The sequence below is a fragment of the Jaculus jaculus genome, chromosome 4, assembly GCF_020740685.1.
Source record: "Jaculus jaculus isolate mJacJac1 chromosome 4, mJacJac1.mat.Y.cur, whole genome shotgun sequence".
NCBI classification, from domain to species: Eukaryota; Metazoa; Chordata; class Mammalia; order Rodentia; family Dipodidae; genus Jaculus; species Jaculus jaculus.
Window position 1 is genome coordinate 80,057,332 of NC_059105.1, and position 21,220 is coordinate 80,078,551.

General features: G+C 36.7%; 1 protein-coding gene across 6 annotated transcripts in view; it reads right to left on the minus strand.

Annotated features, from left to right (window-relative positions):
* Positions 1-425: 425 nt before the first annotated feature.
* The window catches only part of Marchf7 (membrane associated ring-CH-type finger 7), a 46,495-nt gene continuing 25,700 nt past the window's right edge, over positions 426-21,220 (minus strand). For 3 of the 6 annotated variants that reach the window (XM_004651871.3, XM_045147239.1, XM_045147236.1), the window contains 6 exons: positions 18,623-19,721; positions 16,936-17,105; positions 9,751-9,860; positions 5,363-5,476; positions 4,048-4,096; positions 426-1,717 (listed from right to left, as the gene is read on the minus strand). In XM_004651871.3, coding sequence (XP_004651928.1) covers positions 1,659-1,717; positions 4,048-4,096; positions 5,363-5,476; positions 9,751-9,860; positions 16,936-17,105; positions 18,623-19,721 — 1,601 coding nt within the window. In that variant the 3' untranslated portion in view covers positions 426-1,658. Of the gene's footprint in view, positions 1,718-2,082; positions 2,108-4,047; positions 4,097-5,362; positions 5,477-9,750; positions 9,861-16,935; positions 17,106-18,622; positions 19,722-21,220 lie in introns of all 6 variants that reach the window. The other 3 variants (XM_012947366.2, XM_045147238.1, XM_045147237.1) reach the window with 2 other exon arrangements.

Genomic DNA, 21,220 nt, shown 5'->3' on the forward strand with positions numbered 1-21,220 from the left:
CTAGTAGTTAATATAAACTATGTAAATAAATTATAGGACATTTTATAGTAAAATATTTTATAGAATAAGAAAATAATTTTTAGGGCTGGGAAGATGATTTAGTGGTTAAATACAAAGGGCACTTGTAAATCCTGTCAGGTGGGGCTAAATTTCCCAGCCACCCATGTAAAGCTGGAAGGGTGTTCACATGCAGCACCAAAAGACTCTGGTGTGCTCATGCACACACATGCAAATAAATAGTCTTTTAAAGAAAAGTTTTAGTACTAGTATATTTCAAGTTCAAACCCTAATGACAGAATATAAATTTTATTGACTTCAAGCTGACAGGTAAAGGTTCAAAGAAATGTTTAAGAAATGAATTTAAAATTTTAATAAAATTATTATCTGAGCATCACTTTAAAAAGGAAACAGTTCCAAATAAAAAATAAATCAATCAGTATCACTTTATTTCAAGGCAAGGTTTTACATAAGACCAACAAATTAAGTGTGGATAAACTATTCATTCACATTTGAAAAATTACATGGTTTCTACATAGGTTTTGAAAAGTTCACTTGTTGTGATAACAGTGGATTAATATGTGAAACCCACCTGAAAGTGTAAGTTCATATCCTAAGGGTGCTGACAGTGAAAACTTACAATGTTAGGAAGTTTACACAACTCATGACCATTAAGTGTAGACTCATTCATGTTGAGTAGGTAATGTTCATCTGTTTTGCAAAGGTAGTGAAAAATATTAATCACCAAATAAATGTTCAGAATTACCAATGAACAGTTAAAAATGACCAGGACCCAAACAGGTTATATTATATTTATCTATAAAGAAGTGACAACACTAAAAAACACATTGAAAACCAGTGTTTTAAACTTTGAATGTGGGCTTTAAAAAAATACCTATTCACTTGAAATTTCAATAATTTTTTAACCAAGTATCATTTGACTGGCAATTCTCATATAATTTACAGCTGTAATATTCCTAAAAGGAATACCTACATACCATGGCCTATCAAATATAATCTGCATTTTGCAAATCAATACAAAAATTTACCCATCATTTCAACATCTTAGATACTTTTTTCATGTTAGATTTTTATTGCTGAGTGTTTAGAATTCAAATCAAATTTGGAAACCTAATATAATCGTGCTCTCCAAAAGTTCCTCCCCCTTTTTTATTATTTTATAACTTAAAAACACTGGAAGTAAATGATTAGCAAAATGTGACTGCATTTTGTAAGGCATTTAAAAGAAAAACTAATTAGGTGCCATTTGGCACGTTATTTCAAAGTACATTTTGTCTCACTTTTCTCACTAGCAAGAGACTAAAACACAAACATTTTTTCCATAAATATGACTACAGTAATCATAACACAAAAAAAGGGCTCATGGGCATTGCTTATTTAAATCAAGAGTAATGCTTTCCCATTCACCTAGATTGGATTACATATTATGAACAGACTTGCTGGCGAATGTTTGAGAGGTCCAGCCACAGAATTTTAATTCAGCAACACTTAAGAATGAATATATATTTACATTTATACATGTATGTATATATATTCATTTTTTATATAGTCAAAATAACAGGCATTCCCTCACAAAATTATTCATACTCAATTGCCAGTTTTAATAAACATGTTCACAGATCCATTTGTCTTAAATGAAGTTAGGCAATATCAAATGTTCTGTTATGTTCTCCATCTTCTTCAGAATCATCCTCTGAAGCTGTAGAAAGAAAACAACATTATCAAGAACAATTTTAAGGGGGAAGAAAATGGGAGCTATCAACATGAAGCCAGAACAGCAATGATTTATAAAACAAAAATCCCAATTTAGTATACTGTTTGGTCAAAATGGTAAGTTATTATGACAGGGTTAGAGTAGTTTGATTGTGGGTGATGCCCATTCACAATGCCCCCACCCCCAAATCTTTTTGTGATGTTTAGATACAGTTTTTATAACAATGGAAATGCTTAAACATGTAGTTCAAGAGCATCCTCTAAAATGTTTCTGAGATCATTTGTGTTCACTGTAGCTAATGATATATACACTAGAGAAAAAGTGAATGTAAGGCAAGTGCTCTCACACACCTGAGTAGAATCTGGCTTATTACCGCTGCATGTTTGATGCATCCGATGAGAATGAAAAAAAATGTACATAGAATAACAGGTTATGGATGTTCTTGCAATTTACATCAAAGCTATGTCTATACAATGCCAAGAAAAATGTTCTACTTAGTAAGTAAACAAAGCTTTATATAGACACAGCCTAACTTAAAATAATTGGATTTAGTAAAAACCTACTGTTGAGATTTCCATGTTTCCAAACGGTCAAAAACTTATCACTTCTGCAACACTTCTGACCTCATTAATGGTTATTAGTGATTTACCTAAAGTATCCTGGAATGTGTTAGAACAGACAAGGTAGCAAAAAACTATGTACTCTACAAACTGCTTGACATATGAAGGAAAACAAAAGCTCTCTAAAACAAATCTTCAACTGGCATCTCCATTATCAAGGACAGAACGGCTTAATGCATTCTTGTATTAATATTGGACAATCTGACAAGTAAATGATATTAAGCATATACCTAGCTTGTGATAAACCCTATTAAGTTTTATGTTTTAACAAGAAGCATCACAAACAGTAAAACAGAACAGCATTTTAGAGAACTTTCTGTGCTAATTCAGGAAGATAAATTCCATAGGGGAATAAAAATTCAGTCAGAATACAGTAATATTCTGTTATTTTTCAATTAATTTATAACACTAATCTCTATCAGTGTTAGCTGAAGTTGGATAGACATCACTTCTTTTTTTCTTCTTGGTGAAAATACATGAAAACAAAAGATTATCATCACACCTTTCTATTATAAATTATAATTTTTGAAAACAAAAAATGAAATAGATTTTTATAATAGGCAGCACAAGGGACCTTAACTAAAAAGTTATAAAGCAAAAACACCATTACAGTAAACAAGAAACTCCATTATTTTATACCAATTAAATTACTGAAAGTGTGCTATCTGATTTTTCTTTCCAATACTGTTAAAACTTAAAATTAGTACAGGCTTAATAAAAACAAGTCCGTATCACAGAGTACTTAAGGAATCAGAAGAGTTTTATGAGGTTGAAATCCTTCACACACTATCTTCAAAGGATGCTGGATCTCTCTAATGTAAAAAATGTTATACTATAGAACACTTAAAGTATACTGTGGATGGTTAAGCACATAATCATTAGAGAACACGTATTTTAAAACACAAGTGTACTGGAATGGGAATTTTTTGTTTGGAGTAGAAAGTAAGCAAGGTAAGGGAATAGGCAGAGCTAATCTTGCATTCCCTAGAAACTTTACTAGAGCCAGTACTTCCTATTCCTACCTGGTCTGCACCATGGAACACTGATAAGATGGCAGGCTATGAAAATACCTATGAAGCTTTGAAAATTATATATCTTCAATTTAAAAAGCCCAGACCAAAGTCCTAATGCTAAAATGCACTCTAAGTAGTATGGAGCTGCCTACCTATTAAGGTCCAGGAAGAAGTAACTGAACAAGGAAAAAAGAACTTATGGTTTTAATTTGGACTCAGGACACTTCCTCATTTCCCTGGAACAACACACAAGCCCTTAGAAAAAATAGCAAAGCTGAGTGAAAACTAAAATTTCTTCACAATTTTTAAAAGATCTAGGACATACAGTTAATAAGGTTTGTGTGTTTTTATTACAACTGCTAAAATTAAAATGATTTATTTATAATACTAGTGGTTAAAAATCCTTCCACACCTTAAAAACAATACAACTTTCAAAAAATGTTAAACAAAACAAAAACTAGTGTCAGTTGCCCAACCCGTTATCTAATAACACAATGATTTTGGTAGGATTAAGCCTATGACCAAACTCAACTTGGAAGAGTGTGTGTGTGTGTGTGTGTGTGTGTATATATATATATATATATACACATACACATACATACACACACACTTAGGTTTTGTTCTGTGGGTTTAATTTGCAAAAGTATATTCAACAAGTCTGGGGAGGGGAAATTCCACCTACTTTCGAGATCTTCCATATGTGCCTGAAGAGTTCTTGCAAGGTTAATAAACTAGAAACAATGCAGAAAGAAATACAGTAGTTTAAATGTTGCAAATGGATCTAACGAGAGAATCAGTATAGGAGATTCATTTTTATTTAAAAAGTTAAACACAGTTTTAATGCTTACACAGGGGCCTTTCTCTCCCCCAACAACAAAAATGGCAATGTCAAGGGTATCTCATGTTACATGTTTTATATAATCATTTTAGCAACTAGTTTCTCAACAGATGCAATCAACTATGTTTTACCCAGTGGCATTGTCTTCCTATATAACATTTTCAAAAACTGATGACATGACAGGGACTGGGATCTTCCTGTTAGTATACAAATGAATTGAAATTTGCCTACCTAAACATGCTAGCTGTAGAAGTATGTATTTAACCCTGTATTTGTAAAAGAAAGCCCTAACAATGACTTACTTCTACTTTAACTTTAACTATTTATGAATTCAATAAACCTTATAGTTTCTTCATTCTCAAGAGTTAAAACACCCTTTTTCAGAAATCATTATATAGCATTAACTAAAGCTAGGGGGTTCATGATTTCTAAATTAGAAGTCAAGAGACACTACTGCAATTCTGAATGCTCTTTAATGGTTTGCTGTCTTTTCTCCCAATGGTAATAATTTGTCAATTAGCTTACTGTTATAATACCCACATGAAGCAAAGTAAAAGTATTTTACTAATTTTTACCACCAAAATGATGTTTATGTTAAAAAAAAAAGTTTACAGGCTACAATGATGAACACATTTCAAGCTAGTAAGTGGTTAGAATGTTCCAATAACCACAGTGATCATAGGCTCTGGTACATAAAATGGCCAATCAGATGCATTGGTTACTTAAAAATACCCAATAGAAGACTAGCCTAAATATATACCTCAGTTACTAGTGAATCGAGTTAACATCAAGTAGTCTGTATCTTAATTTATAATATGGATACTTACACATTAGTATACTGATAATCTTTTACAGGATAGTTAATAAATTGAAGTTTGTTTTCTATATTCTTTGGGCTTTTGGTGTTTATTTCATGTTTCTCAGATAAATACTGAGGGTTTTAAATTTAGTGAGACATTTTCTCTTGAGATTTCCAATTCTATTGCTACTTCTCACAAAAATATACTTCAATTACTTTCAAGAGCTGAAAATGACTTATTTTCCCAATGAGGAAGGAGCTCCCCAAAACAAAGATGTGAACACATAAAACAGCTTGCTTTCCAAGACAAATACTTGTTATACTACACCCTCCCTCTCTCCCAATTCCAATATTACTTACTCGGACACGTGTGCTTGGTTCATTTGTATTTCCCATCATATCAGAAAAGCTTTGTTCACATAAGTGCAGCAACACAACTAGGTAGAGACCAGAGCTGATAAACTCATACTCAGCCTTAAATAGGGAAACAAACAGGAGAAATGGAGAATAATAATTGGATTGTGACTGACAGTTTAGTGATAAACTATAGGAAATACATTCATACCTACAACCTAGTGAGACAGTGTCATCTACTAAAGAAATGAAAGGCTGCCTTTCATAATTCCCCCCAAACTTGTTAGTGTCATGAATCTAAGTAGGTGTGAATATCCTTTTCTCACAGTCTTCCTTTAAATAATTTATGTAAAAATTTTTTTCTTTTAAATCATTTTGACAGAGTGAACACTTTGGTTTTCTATAATACATATTTTATTTTACAATGACTAGTATCTATAAATCTTTCATTCAAAATTAACATTTCATTTAACCTCAATCTATTGTATACTAGTATAACTAAAATATCTATTGTGATAGCTCCAGTGTTTCTTATATAATGAAATTATGTTATAGGCAATAATACATTCCAATATGAATTGATCAAAGTGACCATGTAATTCTTTCTTTCATGCTGGGGATAAAATACACAAAATTTTGAACTAGTAAAGTTCTTTGGTTCAAAACCATGTTTCTCCCTTTCTGGTGGTGTTGGGAATGAAACCAGGGTGTAAAAAAATATTAAGACAACCACCCTACCAATTATCTATACCACTATGAACACAAATTAGGAATGTAGTATGACTAAATGTGATCTGAAGCTGATATGGTGATTTACACCAGTAATTCCAGCACTTGATAGGGAGGCTAAGTTAAAAGGATAACCTTGAGTTCAAGGACAGCCTGGGATACAGAATGACACCCTGTCTCAAAACAAACAAAATATACCAACAAAACGCACAAAACAAAATTTCATCTGTCCTTTATTTTTTTAATGTAAAGGAAAATTATGCTTGTTTGGGGCAATTTAACATATCTAAAATTAAGAACATTACACTCTTAATATTAACACCAGTAACTGTTCATATTCTATTAATTGTTTAAGGAATTTAAAAATTAAATGTTACTAAATGCTTAAGTCAATCAGTTTGCTATTTTTTACTGAAATCATATATAAAGAAATTGTTAAAAGTAGAAATAGTTATTTTGCAAAAGATAAGCCACAGGCAAATGAGGAATTAAACTATATTACACTAAATAGTTAATATAAAGATAACTCAAGCCAATAGAATCCATGATTCATATAAAACAAGGTCAAACCAAGGCTGTCATTTTCTTAACAACCCAGCCTAATACCTGCAATACAATACTTCTCAACTACATCAGATATATGAATGTGGGTCACTGAAATGAGCAATGAAAATCCTCCCTTAGCATCTGAAGATAGCTACTCTCAATCTAAGATCAAAACATCCATTTCTCCCTGTATTTATTCTACCTTGCATATACGTACTTTCCCATTTTTCAAAATAGTAATCTTTAGTTGTCTACATAGACTTCTTAGAAATGTAAGGCATTTCTGTGCTGAAAGTAATTTTCTGGGAGAGAGTTAGAGGGGTAGCAGCAGTAGGGGATGAGAGTGGGAAGACTAGCTCATTTAAGAATAAAACATAATTATAATTAGATTAAGCTTTCAAATATCTATCTAGTATTTCATTCTGTAGACCAATGATTCTCAAACCAAGAAATAAGCAATTAGCCAGGTGTGGTGGTGCACGCCTTTAATCCCAGCACTTGGGAGGCAGAGGTAGGAGGCTCACCGTGAGTTCAAGGCCACCCTGAGACTAAAGTGAATTCCAGGACAGCCTGAGCTAGAGTGAGACCGTACCTCAAAAAAAAAAAAAAAAAAAAAAAAGAAAGAAAGAAAGAAAGAAAGAAAGAAAGAAAGAAAGAAGCAATTAGTTTCAAAGGATCTGAGAATCTCTTAAACTATATACAGAATTTGGGGCATTTCAATCAGACTTAAAAAAAAATTTTAGTAGAACAGATTAACGGGGGTGAAAAGGCCCAAAGTGAGGTCAGGGGAAGATAAAGGAAAGGTGGAGGGAGGGTTAATCAAAATCTAAGAGGATGCAAATAAATCATATAGAATCCTCCGGTTTCGGACAATGGAACCCTCAGGAGCCATAGATCATTGTTAGAAAATTTTCAGTGCCAGGGATGGGATACCTCCAGTGAGTTGTTGGCCAGAGAGGTCCCTGATGCCTCCAAAACATTATAGGCCATTGCCGAGGCCCTTGGTTTCCCACCAGGAATAGATGCTAAGACCCTATTGCTGAAGACTCCACATACATGGGCTGCAAGGCCACTGAGAAATCCTGCTGGAAGTGAGCTGATAACCTCCTCCATGTAGACCAGCGGACAGAAAGCTGGAAGAAGCCATTCTACATGTAGTTCAATGGGAGAAAGAGATACCACCAGTGAAGATACTCAACAGTGGACCTTTGAGCCAACAGGTGCAATATGACACGTCTGTCATGGTGGAAACCAACTGCCCTCCAATTAGACTGGAGGCCTGCTCCATGGGGGGTGGTGGGGGAGACACATCCCTGATACTGACAACTTAAAACAGGGGTAGTCATGAGCCCTAGGGGTGTAACATCTGCTGATGTCTTATGCTTATCAAACTTCCCAGTAAGCACATCTCTTAATATTTACACCCTTATATTAACGCTACTCTCACTTTGGGTAGAGAATCGTCTCTTTTCAGATGGCAGTGACCTTGGGTTGACTCAGAAGGTATCACAGTGCTGGAAAGAAGTGACTGGAGTACTGAGTAACATCTCGATCACACCTCCCAAGGCTCAGGGTCTAATATGGAAGCGGTGGCGGAAAGAATGTAAGAGCCAAAGGAAGGGTAGGACTCCTTACAATGTGCTCCCTCCAGACATAAAATAGCCTGGATATCCATGACCTCATAGTGCCTGATACTACCTACACAAGACCATCATAAGAGGAGGAAAAAATCATGACATCAAAATAAAAGAGACTGATTGAGATGGGTAGGGGATATGATGGAGAATGGAATTTCAAAGGGGAAAGTGGAGGGAGGTATTACCATGGGATATTTTTTATAATCATAGAAAATGTTAATAAAAATTGAGAAAAAAATTTAGAGCTGGGCATGGTGGAACATACTTTTAATCATAGCACTCAGGAGGCAGAGGTAGGATTCTCATGAGTTCAAGGCCACCCTGAGACTTCATAGTGAATTCTAGGTGAGCCACTCTGAGCTAGAGTAAGACCCTACCTCGAAAAACAAAACAAAAATTAATTTATTTACTGAAAGAGTAAGACAAAGAGAATGAATAGGCCCATATGGCTTATAGCCACTGCAAATCAACTCCTGATGCATGGGCCACCTTGTACATCTGGTTTTATGTAGGTGCTAGGGAAATGAATCTGTGCCCTTTGGCTTTGCAGGCAAGCGTCTTAACTGCTAAGTCATCCCTCTAGCCCTTAATCTGTTATTCCTATCTTTTAATTTAAAAGTAAAGGCTGTTCACAAAATATTTTATATTGTATGATTTCCATGAATTATGTAAAACGTAAAATACAGATAGGTGGATGCCAGGGAATAAGGAAAAAGGAATGAAAAGCTCAGGATATTTCCTTCTGGAGTTACCTTTGTAATCTCCTTAAACACAGATACTTATCGAAGAATTTTCCTTTAATTAACAACAAAAGAAACTATTGAGAACCAGGCATGGTGGTGTACTCCTTTAATCACAGCATTTGGGAGGCAGAGGTAGGAGGATCGCTGAGTTCAAGGCCAACCTAAGAGGGCAGAGTGAATTCCAGGTAAGTCTGCCTGAGCTAGAGTGAAACACTACCTCACCCCTCACCCAAAAAAAAGCTGGGCATGGTAGGCATGCCTTTAATTCTAGCACTTGTGAGGCAGAGGTAGGAGGATTGCTGTGAGCTTGAAACCACCCTGAGAACACGAGTGAATTCCAGGTCAGCCTGGGCTATATTGAGACCTGATAGTGAAAAACCAACCAACCAAACAAACAAACAAAAAAAAACCCCAAAAACTATTGAGCTGCTTATTACAACTAGATTATTTATTTCTGGGGAAGTAAGGTTGATATGTTTAATTGGGACCATTTCCCTGAGGTTTTATTATTGTCAGGTTTATTTGTGCAGTGTGATCAGTTTTATATTAATTTAAAAACTTATAATTTGGCTTTCATGTCAAAGAATATAGTTACTCATGAAAACACAAGCACCTAGTGTCATAAAAATTTTGTCAAGAATATTAATACAGGTTTTCTGACCATGACTTAATCTTTTCTTCAAGAGCTGTCCTTTAAGCATACATCAGACACTTACCAAATTAGGCAAAATATACTAACTTGTTCATTTGCATGAGCTCTATGTAGTTCATGAATATCAAAATCCTCCAGGTTAAGTTGTAGCTTCTCTTTACAGAGTTCACATGTGGTTACAGCCTCTAATGAAGAACCTGGCAAAAATCAAATGACAAGTAAGCTTTCTTTCTCCTAAACTTTTATGTAGGTTTTTAAAGTTTATAAAATCTTGGGAGTGGGAAATAGATAAATGGTGAGATTACAATATTGTAATAAACCAAAATAGCTGTGTCATACCAAATATGAGTGTTGTGTTATGTTCAGCCCTGTGACAATTAAGCCTCCACCCATTATTTAGCTATCTCAGAGTTTTCTCCCAAATGCTCATATGTCCTTGTGATTATAGGAAGCTAACAAAGTGGCACTGGAATGTCATTTATGTTTCCTACTTCCTCCCAAAGTACCTTGACATATCAGCATACAATGTTTTAATGATAGAGTATCTCAAACAACTAGTCACATACTCATGCTAATATCTTTTATGTCACAGCTCACATCTATACATGACTTTGTATAGTCTAAGGAATGTGCCAGCCCTACTGACTAGGATGAATGCACTATTGCTCACATGAGGACAGCTTATTTTATCCATGAGTGGAATGAAGCCCTGGCACACTGTACAACATGGCTGAACTTTGGAGAATTATGTGCTAAATAAATAAGGAAGACAGAAAAGGACAAATATTTTATTATTCCAGTTATATGACTTAACTAGGATAAGCAAATTTAGAGACAAAATACTGGGAAGAGGAGTCACTGCTTAGTAGGTATCAAGTTTCTTTCTTGGAATGATGTAAAAGTTTTGAAAGCTAGTAAAATCATATACTTAAAAATAGTCAAAATGGTTAATTTTGTTAGGTTTTACCACAATTAAAAAAGGCTGCACCAAGAATGTTTCATCACCTTCTTTTTCTTCCTCTTCACCTCTTGCCCCCCACCATTCCATGAGATTCCCTGGGCGTTAGAATGGGTGATAGAGATGTATAGGACTATAGCTCCAATTTAGTAGGTAGTAGTGGTGTCAAATTAAGCATGTAAATAAATGTTCTCCCTATTCTTGGGTTTATTTTTATATAAGGATCCCAAATGAAAAATATACCCAATGAGAATAAGTAACACAAATAACAGAAGAACCAGGTGTGATAATGCATACCTTGAATCCAAACACTCTGGAGCCTGTGGAGCCTGAAACAGGAAGCTCACTTTGGCAGTAGAGTGCGTTCCAGGACAGCCTGGACTAGACTGAGACTGCTTAAAAAAAAAAAAAAAGCCGGGCATGGTGGTGCACACCTTTAATCCCAACACTCGGGAGGCAGAGGTGGGAAGATTGCCATGAGTTTGAGGCCATCCTGAGACTCCATAGTGAATTCCAGGTCAGCCTGGGCTACAGTGAGACCCTACCTGGAAAAACCAAAAAAAAAAAAAAAAAAAAAAAAAAAAAAAAAATCCAAACCAACTAGGAAGAAGTCTAAATCCAATTCCACTCATTTATTGAGTGACTATGTGCTAATCTACAACCAGAGGTTTTAGAGATTCAGAAAAGAGGAAGCACTAGACTGTCTTCATGAACATAAAATTCTGACAACTATTCTTATAGCAACAGTTATAAATAAAAGTTAGCATACAAGATAGTAATAATTTATGCATGTTTTCTAAAACAAAAAGGTGGAAAGAAAGTGCTGGCCCATGAAAATACATTGTCTATACTGCTTCCAAATGAGCTTAGTAAAATCACATGAGATTTTCACTGAGACTGGTCCTTTAGAATACAATGGAACTAAATAATTCCTATTTTTCAGCATAGTCCTCTATTGTCAACAGCCCCTATTGCAAGGCTCATGAGTTAGTGGTAACATAAAAAAGCCCACTGCACTGCCAGTCATAAAAAAAGCACAACATACGGTTACGTATATCATACTATATATAGTGACAATGATAATAAACTTAACTACTGGTTTATAAATTTACTATACCATACTTTTATGGTGACAGAATGTATCTTCTGCTTGTTATATAAAAAAGTATGCTATAGCTGGGCATGGTGACGCTCGCCTTTAATCCCAGCACTCGGGAGGCAGTAGGAGGACTGCCGTGAGTTCGAGGCCACCCTGAGACTCTACAGTGAATTTCAGGTCAGCCTGGGGCTAGAGTGAGACCCTACCTCGAACCCCCCCCCCAAAAAAGTATGCTATGTTATGCTAGTAGTAGCCTCATCTCTTATATATTTTATTGTAGATCTTTTGTTTTTGGCCAGTGCCAAGAACTGAACCAACGTCACCCTATATACCAAGAAAGCACTTTACCACTGATCTACATTCCTAACCCTACTATGTCTTTTGATTGTCAATCGTGTTCTTTCCTGCTTGATCAAATCTACTGCTAATTTTTTTCATCACTGCCCTAGGAACAACAGGATATATATACATGATATTCGTATGACACAACATAAATGCATTGCACAGTATCTTGAAAATTTGTGTGTTGCAATGTACGATGCCTACACAAGAAACCTCTTAACAATAGATTCTCAGAAACTGTCTCCACTGTGTTGCCTAACTGCATTTCTAGTGAACTGAATAACTCAGTAGACTAGCATATATGAGGATGTATTTGAAATACTTTTTTTTTTTTGAAGTAGGGTCTCACTCTAGCTCAGGATGACCTGGAATTCACTACGTAGTCATCTCAGGGTGGCCTCGAACTCACAAAGATCCTGTGCTCTGCCTCCTGAGTGCTGGGATTAAAGTTGTGCGCCAATACACCCGGCTCTGAAATACTTAATTTATAAAAATTAACCTAGGCCTAGTGGCACAGGCCTGTAAAGCCAGCTCCTCAGGAGACTGAGGCAGAAGAACCACAAGTTCTACATCAGCCTGGAAAACTCACTAAGATGCTATCTCAAAATAAACAAGCAGATTTTGGAAAATGGCTCAAAGGGTATTTATGAATACTTGCTGTGGAAGCACATGGGCCTAAAAGGACCTGATGTACCTTGAGTTCAGCACCAGCACCCATGTAAAAGCAAAAACCCAAACAGACAAAACACACACAAATATGCACACACACTCTCTCCCTCCCACCCCCGGGCATGGCCATGCACTCCTATAACTGCTATTCTTTGGGGAGCACAGACCAGAGAATTGCCCTCTGGTTAGCCAGTTCATGCTCCAGGTTTGCTTGATTCCCTTTGAAGAAAATAAGCATGACTGATAAAGGAGGACATTTCAAGTTCTGTTCTGTCCTTTGCTTACAGAGACTGCATACCTCCACATACATTTGTGCATGCATCACACAAACACTACACATACTGCCACATTCATAGAAAACAAACAGAGCAAAAAGAACAGGGGATAGATATAGCTCAGTAGTGGATTGGTTGCCTGGCAAGTTATCATTTATCAGTGTAAAGCACACAGAGAAGCCTGGTGTCGTGCATGGTACATGCCTTGAAGCCATCAATCCTAGCACATGCTTCTGGAATTCGTATGCAGCAGGTGGAGACCCTGGTGTACCCATTCTCCTCCTCTATCTGGCCCCTCCCACATAAGTAAAAAATAACAATAAATATTTAAAAGGGGGATGGAGAAGATGGCTTAGCAGTTAAGGCATATGCCTGCAAAGTCAAAGGGTCAAAGGAACCTGGTTTGATTACCCAGGACCCACGTAAGCCAGATGCACAAGGGGGCACATGCCTCTGGAATTCATTTGCACTGTGGCTGGATGTCCTGTTGCGCCCATTCTCCCCCCCCCCCCCTCTCTCTCTCTCTCTCTCTCAAATTTTTTTTAGAAAAAGCCTTAGGACTTCATTTTTCTCTACAGACTCAAAAAACTTATTGAAAGGTTTTTTTTTTTTCTGGTTTTTCGAGGTAGGGTTTCACTCTAGCTAAGGCTAAACTGGAATTCACTATATAGTCTCAGGTTGGCCTCAAACTCATGGTTATCCTCCAATCTCTCTGCCTCCTGGAGTGCTGGGATTAAAGGCGTGCGCTACCATGCCCGGACCAAAGTTATTTATTTATTATGGTTTTTCAAGATAGAGTTTCACTCTAGCCAAGGCTAACCAATCCACTACTACCAGGGTGGCCTTTAACTCAGGGCAATCCTATCTCTGCTTCTGGGTGCTAGGATTAAAGGCGTATGCCACCACACCCAGCCAAAGTTATTTTTAAAAGCCATGAACAATTGGGAACAGCCCATATATTCTTGCACTCCTTAAGAAGGGTTCTTTCCATTATACTCCACCCTCTTTCAAGACACTTATGGCATCTGACCAAACCTGTATTACACTTGTTTTATTTACCTTTGTATGGCCTATAGAATTTAGGAATTCATGTATTGTTTCTGCTTATTAAATGTTTAAAACAGGGCTGAAGAGATGGCTTAGCGGTTAAGTGCTTGCCTGTGAAGCCTAAGGACCCTGTTCGAGGCTAGATTCCCCAGGATCCACATTAGCCAGATGCACAAGGGGGCGCATGCATCTGGAATTCGTCTGCAGTGGCTGGAAGCACTGGCACATCCATTCTCTCTCTGCCTCATTCTCTGTCTATCGCTCTCAAATAAATAAATAAAAATAAACAAAAAATTTTTTTAAAAAATGTTTAAAACAATTTCCACAAGAACAGAACTTCTACCAGATGGGCCTTGCTATAAATACAAGAAAGGCTTCTGAAAGCTGAGATCTTTATGTTAAGTTGATTTATAACCTTATCAAAATAATTCTCATTTATTAAGCACTTAAATGTACTTCTGGCATGGTATGAATCTATAAGCATCCTATGTGACATTCAAAACAACTCTGTAAGGAATTACTCAATCTTACTCATGATGTACTACAGCTGAATCCCATTCTGTATGAGTGGAACATAAACATGTATATTTTTAAGAATTCCAATGGTTAATCTGATCAGCAGCCAGTAAGGACTATGCTCCAGGAGTGGGAGTATAGCTCTGTGGTAGAGCCAAAGTTAAAAGGGCCTATGTTTGAGTTTCTCAGCACCACAAAACCCACCATGCTCAAGGGCAGCATGGCAGCTAGTACTGCGATCTGTCTAGTGTTGCAAGCCAAAACTCTTCACCCATTAAATTTATTTTTATCTATAAAAACAGTAACGATGCAATGAATGAATCCAGTAACTGCCAAATTATCAGTGTTAAGTTATCCTTAATTTTGGTCATAGCTAACATACCCTGGTCCTTACTCAGCCCATACTAAGCACTTTATGTGCAATCTTTCATTTGATCAATTGCACCCCATGGCCAGTAACTAACAAAGACTATGAAATTACCCTAACAAACACCCAAAAGAAGACACTGCTACAAGAGAAATGGTTTGTCCCAGGGCCTAATACTTATATCATGATGCTCCGAAGGAGGGTTCTACTCCCCCTGAACCACATTACTAAAATTGCAGGGAGAAAAAAATTATCTCATGCAGGGCATGGTGGTGCATGCCTTTAATCCCAGAACTTGGAAGGTTGAGGTAGGAGGATTGCTCTGAGTTCAAGGCCAGCCTGAGACTGTATCCCAGGATGGCCTCAAACTTATTTGCTATTTTAATATAGCTATAAAATAAAAGATAAAAATAGTTTTCCTGAAACACAACTCCTGTGCTACCTATCTCAATCCAGTCCCATTTCTGGCTTTATTTATTTTTGCCAGCAGATGTGGATGGAAGAGAGAATATGAATGAATACGGTGGTGCCAGCACCTCTCTGTCTCTGTAAATGAACTCCAGACACATGCACCACTTTGTGCATGTGACTTTACATGGATTATGAGGAATCAAACCCAGGCCAACAAGGCTTTGCAAGCAAGCACCTTTAACTGCTATCACCTCAGCCCTCAGCTTCCTTACGATAATACAAGGTCCCATCACTTACTAAGTTGCTCAAGGCAGGAAAAAAAAAAAAAAGAAAAAGAAAACCCTATTCTTCCTAATCCACTAGCAGCTACCTCATTTATATGCTAACCCATTTATATGCTCACCATCACCACATGCTAGATATTTATCACCAACTCTACTGCATACACAAACAGGCTACTATCTGATCTTCCTCTTGTCTGCTCCTGCCTTTAGTCTTAGAATGTGGGAAACAAAGGTGGGACGATCACCATGAGTCTGAGGCCAGACCCTCCTACCTCTGCCTCCCAATGGTGAGATTAAAGATGTGCTAGAGTGACACTGCCTTGAAACCCCTCCCCCCCAAAAAACAAATAAGTAAAATCTAAGCTTTAGGCCCTGAAAAGTCTTTCATGAGAGTTTCTACTAATCTTTCATTTTCAACTGTGCCACCCAAACTACTACTTACAGTGCCAGCCAGTATACATCATTCAGTTTCTCAAATACAGCTAAGTTTTCCTTACCTTAAAGTCGGTATTAGCTGCTTTCACTGTTAGAATGCTCTTCTCATTCTGGAAGCCAGCTTTATTGCTCATCTTTCAGTTTACTTTTCCACATGTAAGAAATGCATCCCCTTAACCAACAATGCAAACACCCATCATAGAAGAGGTGACTTGCCTGTGTATTTATCACATTTGGAATTGTGTATGGCTCCCTAACAGACACTCAAATGAAAAAAGAAAATCCCTGAAACAGAGTTATCCTAGTTTGCTAAGTGACATAATGCAAGGCTGATAATATCTTTCTCAAAGACACACAGCTTGTGGATAGTGGCTGCATTTGACTCAAAGGATTTTACATGGCATAGTCACCAGAGAGCACAAATTACAATTGTAGCACCCATGTATAAAGATAACAAATATAAGGAACATCAATGTAAATTTATGAAGCAAAATTAATGATGTTCTTCAATGTTATTACTGAAAACTCAAAAATAATTTAGATACTTTAAGCAGGGTGTGGTGGGGCACACCTTTAACCTCAGCACTCGGGAGGCAGAGGCAGGAGGATTGCCAAGAGTTCAAGGCCACCTGGAGAATACAGAGTGAATTCCAGGTTAGCCTGAGCTGGTATGATATCCTACCTCAAAAATTAATTAATTAATTAATAATTTAGACACTTGTGATAAGAGATTATAAACCAATAAAATTATTCAAAGATTATTTATTATTTTGTGAAAGACAGAATTAAAGTTTTTAACAAAAAATGCATACATACGTTTCTCCTAGAGAAAGATTTACAAACCAAATACCCCAAAGAGTAAATCTTACCAGAATTAATTTTGGCTTGTAACCACTTTTTCATACATTCCTGATGAACATACTGCAGACTTCCTGTGCATTTACATGGCTCTATCAGCAAGTTAGATGAGGAGGCAGCTGCCATCTGACATATTCTACATAAGTCACCTTCTTCTTCTTCAGAGTCTTCTAAGAGAAGGCTGGAAAAGAAGGCATATTTTTCATAGTTACATGCATTCAAATTAGCCAAACTTTGTGGGCAAGTATCATATAAACGACATTCCTTGGCAGCTGAAGAAAGTTGCTGTAATGAACAGAGTAAAGCTAATACTATCTGGGCAGAGGAACTCTCCACCAGAAAGGAAAAAAAATAGCTAAATTTTAAAAGCAAAAAAAATAGCTCATGGTAAAATGTATCTTAAAGGAAAGTGAAGGTCCAGAAGCCCAATCAATGTCCATCAACTCAGGAGACATAACAGGCTCCTTTGATCACCTTTTAAGAGTTTGATTTGAATGTATTTTCTTTTTAAAGAATAAGAATATCTAAAATGTCAGTAGCAACTATGGAACCTAACAAGTCTACTACTGTACACCTTTATGAAAAGGAAAACTACTCCCCAAATTTGCTTTATGTATCTTCTTACAAGTTCAATTTACATGTACCACTCTGTCCCATTTTATCATAAATATTAAACTAGACTAGGATGGCAAACTAAGTTGGCAGAAGAATATTTGTTTTTGTCCCACTTTTTCTCCCTCATTTTTCTACTAGTGATTTATCGTGCTATATAAAAGACTTCATTTATGCAAAAAGAAGTTTAGTGGGCTGGAGAGATGGCTTAGCGCTTAAGGCATTTGTCTGCAAAGCCAAAGAATCCGGGTTTGATTCCCCAGGACCCACATATGCCAGATGCACAAGGGGGCGCATGCGTCTGGATTTCATTTGCAGTGGCTGGAGGCCCTGGTATGCCCATTCTCTCTCTCTCTCTCTCTCCTCTTTCTGTCAGATGAATAAATAAAAATTAAAACATATAAAAAAGATGTTTAGTTCAGAATTAGCAATCATACTTCTGATCAATGACTCCTACTTTAAAAACAAACAAACACCCCCTGTGAATCTGATTTCACTTCATTCCATGCAAAGATATGAGAAGTTTTTTTTAAAAAGGCTAACAAAGCTGGACGTTTGTGGCACACACTTTTAATCAATCCCAACACTCGGGAGACAGAGGTAGGAGGGTCAGTGTGAGTTCGAGGCTACCCTGAGACTACATCGTGAATTCCAGGTCAGCCTAGGGTAGAGTAAGACCCTATCTTGAAAAACAACAACAAAAAAGCTAACAAATCAATTTAGCAAGGTTAATACAAATTCAGTGGTAATTCTTGATCACTTGTTTCCTCTTCCCAATCCCACTTAGTGGTAGTAAATTATTAAGTAAGTAGTGTAACCATGATAGAGGGTAAGCAGTTAAAAAGTTTTTATGTGTATTAAGTTGGTTAAAAAATAACCTTTAGATTGTTTTATAGTATAATTCATGTGTACCTCATTAACTTTTGCCCATTTACCTGTAAGAGACAGTTGTATCATATATATAAATGCTAAAGGAAGAAACATTTCATATATCAATGTAGTGACAGCCATTTCAAGAAATTGAAGAGTTCTTTTCTCTAAACTGATCTAGGTTTATAGCATAAGATATTAAGTATTCAAATGTACCTCTCTTTTATTTTCTGAAGTCTTTCTGGATCTCTTGAAGGTGCATTTTTAGTTTTATCACTTTTTCCATCAGCTGAATTCCAACCCGAAGGAATAATATCTACAGTGATCATGACATTGTCAGTCAAATTACTTCCAAGTGCTGGGGGTACTGCAAAGCGGAACAAGGAACCAGGAAGAATCCCTGTTATTCCTGGATTTCTCCCACCCTGAGCCAAATCTGGCGTGGAGCCACCTATAGAGGCACTGCTTGATGCTCCAGATGCTTGTGGTCTGTTAGCAGTAGCCCCAAGGGGATCACTCTGTGCTTCAAGGTGAACTACTTCATTTGATTCTCTTCTAAAAATATGAGATCTAGATGGGACATCAGCGGTAGATATCCTTGAGGACTCATCTCTTCCCTCACGCCTCCTTCTAGAGAACAAGGGTGTGCATCTATTCCTAAGTGAGGAAGACAACCACGGTCCTGTACTTCTACCTTCAGATTCTTGGTTGAAATTTTCTGAATCTGGTTCAGAGCTATGGTTCTGACTAAGAGATGACAAACCCCATCGTCGTCTAAGAAATCTAAATCCCTGAGTAGCTTCAGATGGCCTACTATCATTAGCTTCTGAAGTTGATGTTCCATTACTCCGAGACTGTGAAGCTGTCAAGATTCTTGGAGAAATAAAAGAATTTTCAGAATGCAAGGATCTTGTACTCAAGGAATCTTGACTAGATCTTCTTGAGAAGAAAGTAGAGGACATACTAGAAGCTATACGTGACAATAATCTCCTGGTTGTACGCCTACCTTCATTCTCAGAAGATTCTTGAAATGATCTTTGAGATGGACTAACCCTTTCTGAATTGCTTATAGTTGGGGTTTCATCTCTACTTGACATATAAAATCCAGGGTGTGTACTGCTGCGGAAAGATTCTGATTGTCTTGAAGAAAAATTTGATCTGAAAGAATTTCTGGAGTCCCTAGAACTTGGTACTGTCTGATATTCAGAAGGCAATTGGTGGTTTGTGGCTGATGAATTCAACTGTAAAGTGCTCACTGAGTTCTCTTTTGGTCTTGCTCCCTGTGAATATGAAGAAGGAACTCTTTCTTGAACATCTATTTTTGAAAGAAGGAAAAGGTAACCAATTATGAAATAATTTCACTATTAAACTTGCATGATTGACTACTGCCAAAATTAAACATTAGGTTCGAATAGAATACTGCTATTTTACAGGTAGATAGCTTCACTAACACAGAAAAAATACAAATGTGTTTTTCTTCCTATTCCATTCAGTAAAATCAAGTAGTGCCACATAAAGCCAACATTACAAATTCAAAACAACATACCATGATGTAAAATTTATGTAAAATAACTGAAGGTAAAGCAGTTGAATTTACTGATCTGAATGATACAATAGATTATCTAAATAGGTAAACAAATATATGAGTTAAATAGGCCAAATACTACATTGTAAAAATGACTCATGATTAAAAACAAAACCACCCCAGAAAAGCTGTATTTTGAAGATTCTTCATATTCTACTCAATAAATATAGAAACTATTTAATGCAAATATCACTTATCACTTTTATGACAACCCCTGCAAATATAGTTAAGAATGACCACTTTTTTTTTGAGGGGGGGATTTTGAGGTAGGGTCTCTCTCTTATCCAGGCTGACCTGGAATTAACTATGTAGTCTCAGGGTGGACTCGAACTCATGGAGATCCACCTACCTCTGCCTCCCAAGTGCTGGGATTAAAAGCGTGCACCACCACACCCGGCGACAATATATATATATATATATATAATAACACTGGAGTTACACATTAAACATACCTTTGTTTTTTAAGGTTGGCTTGGAACTTAAAAAACAAACAAACAAACCAGGGCTGAGTAGTATGTGCTCAGCACTTGAGTGACTGAGCAAGAGGATCACAAAGTTCCAGGCCAGCCTAGGTTACACAGTGAGACACCATCCGTGGTAGTTTGTGTTAATGTCCTCAATAAACTTGTGTTTCAAATGCTTGGCTCCAAGCAGATGGCAATTTGGGAGCTAGAGCAGGTATGTTGGTGGGGGTAACCTTTGTAGTGTTATAGCCACTTCACTCTTACTAGAATCCAGCTCACTTGCCTACTGCTATTTTCTACCAGCCATGGCAGAGGACATGTCCAACTTCTGCTCTACCATCTTTTCCCTGCCATCACAAAGCTTCATCTTTAAGACTATAAGCCAAAATACTTTCCTCCCACAAGCCGCTTCTGAATGGATGCTCTGTCCCAGAAACGAGAAGGTAAGTACACTATTGCAAAACAAACAATAAAACAAAACCTTTAACTGATAGTTTCAATCAAGACAGGTAAGAAATGTAATAGTATTCCTTTGTGAAAAATAGGCATACACCTTGTAACAAGACCTATCCTTACTACTGTGCTAATGTATGAAGTCTCATGGGACGATAAACTATTAAGAGGTTAAATCTATTCCCATCATGTATTTTTACTTAAAATAACCAAAATATAAGCTCCACTTTCGCATTGTATGTTTATAAACTTTGATCAGTATTTTCCCCTTCATTTATATGTGTTTTTAAAGCTTGAAGTCTATATTCAGTG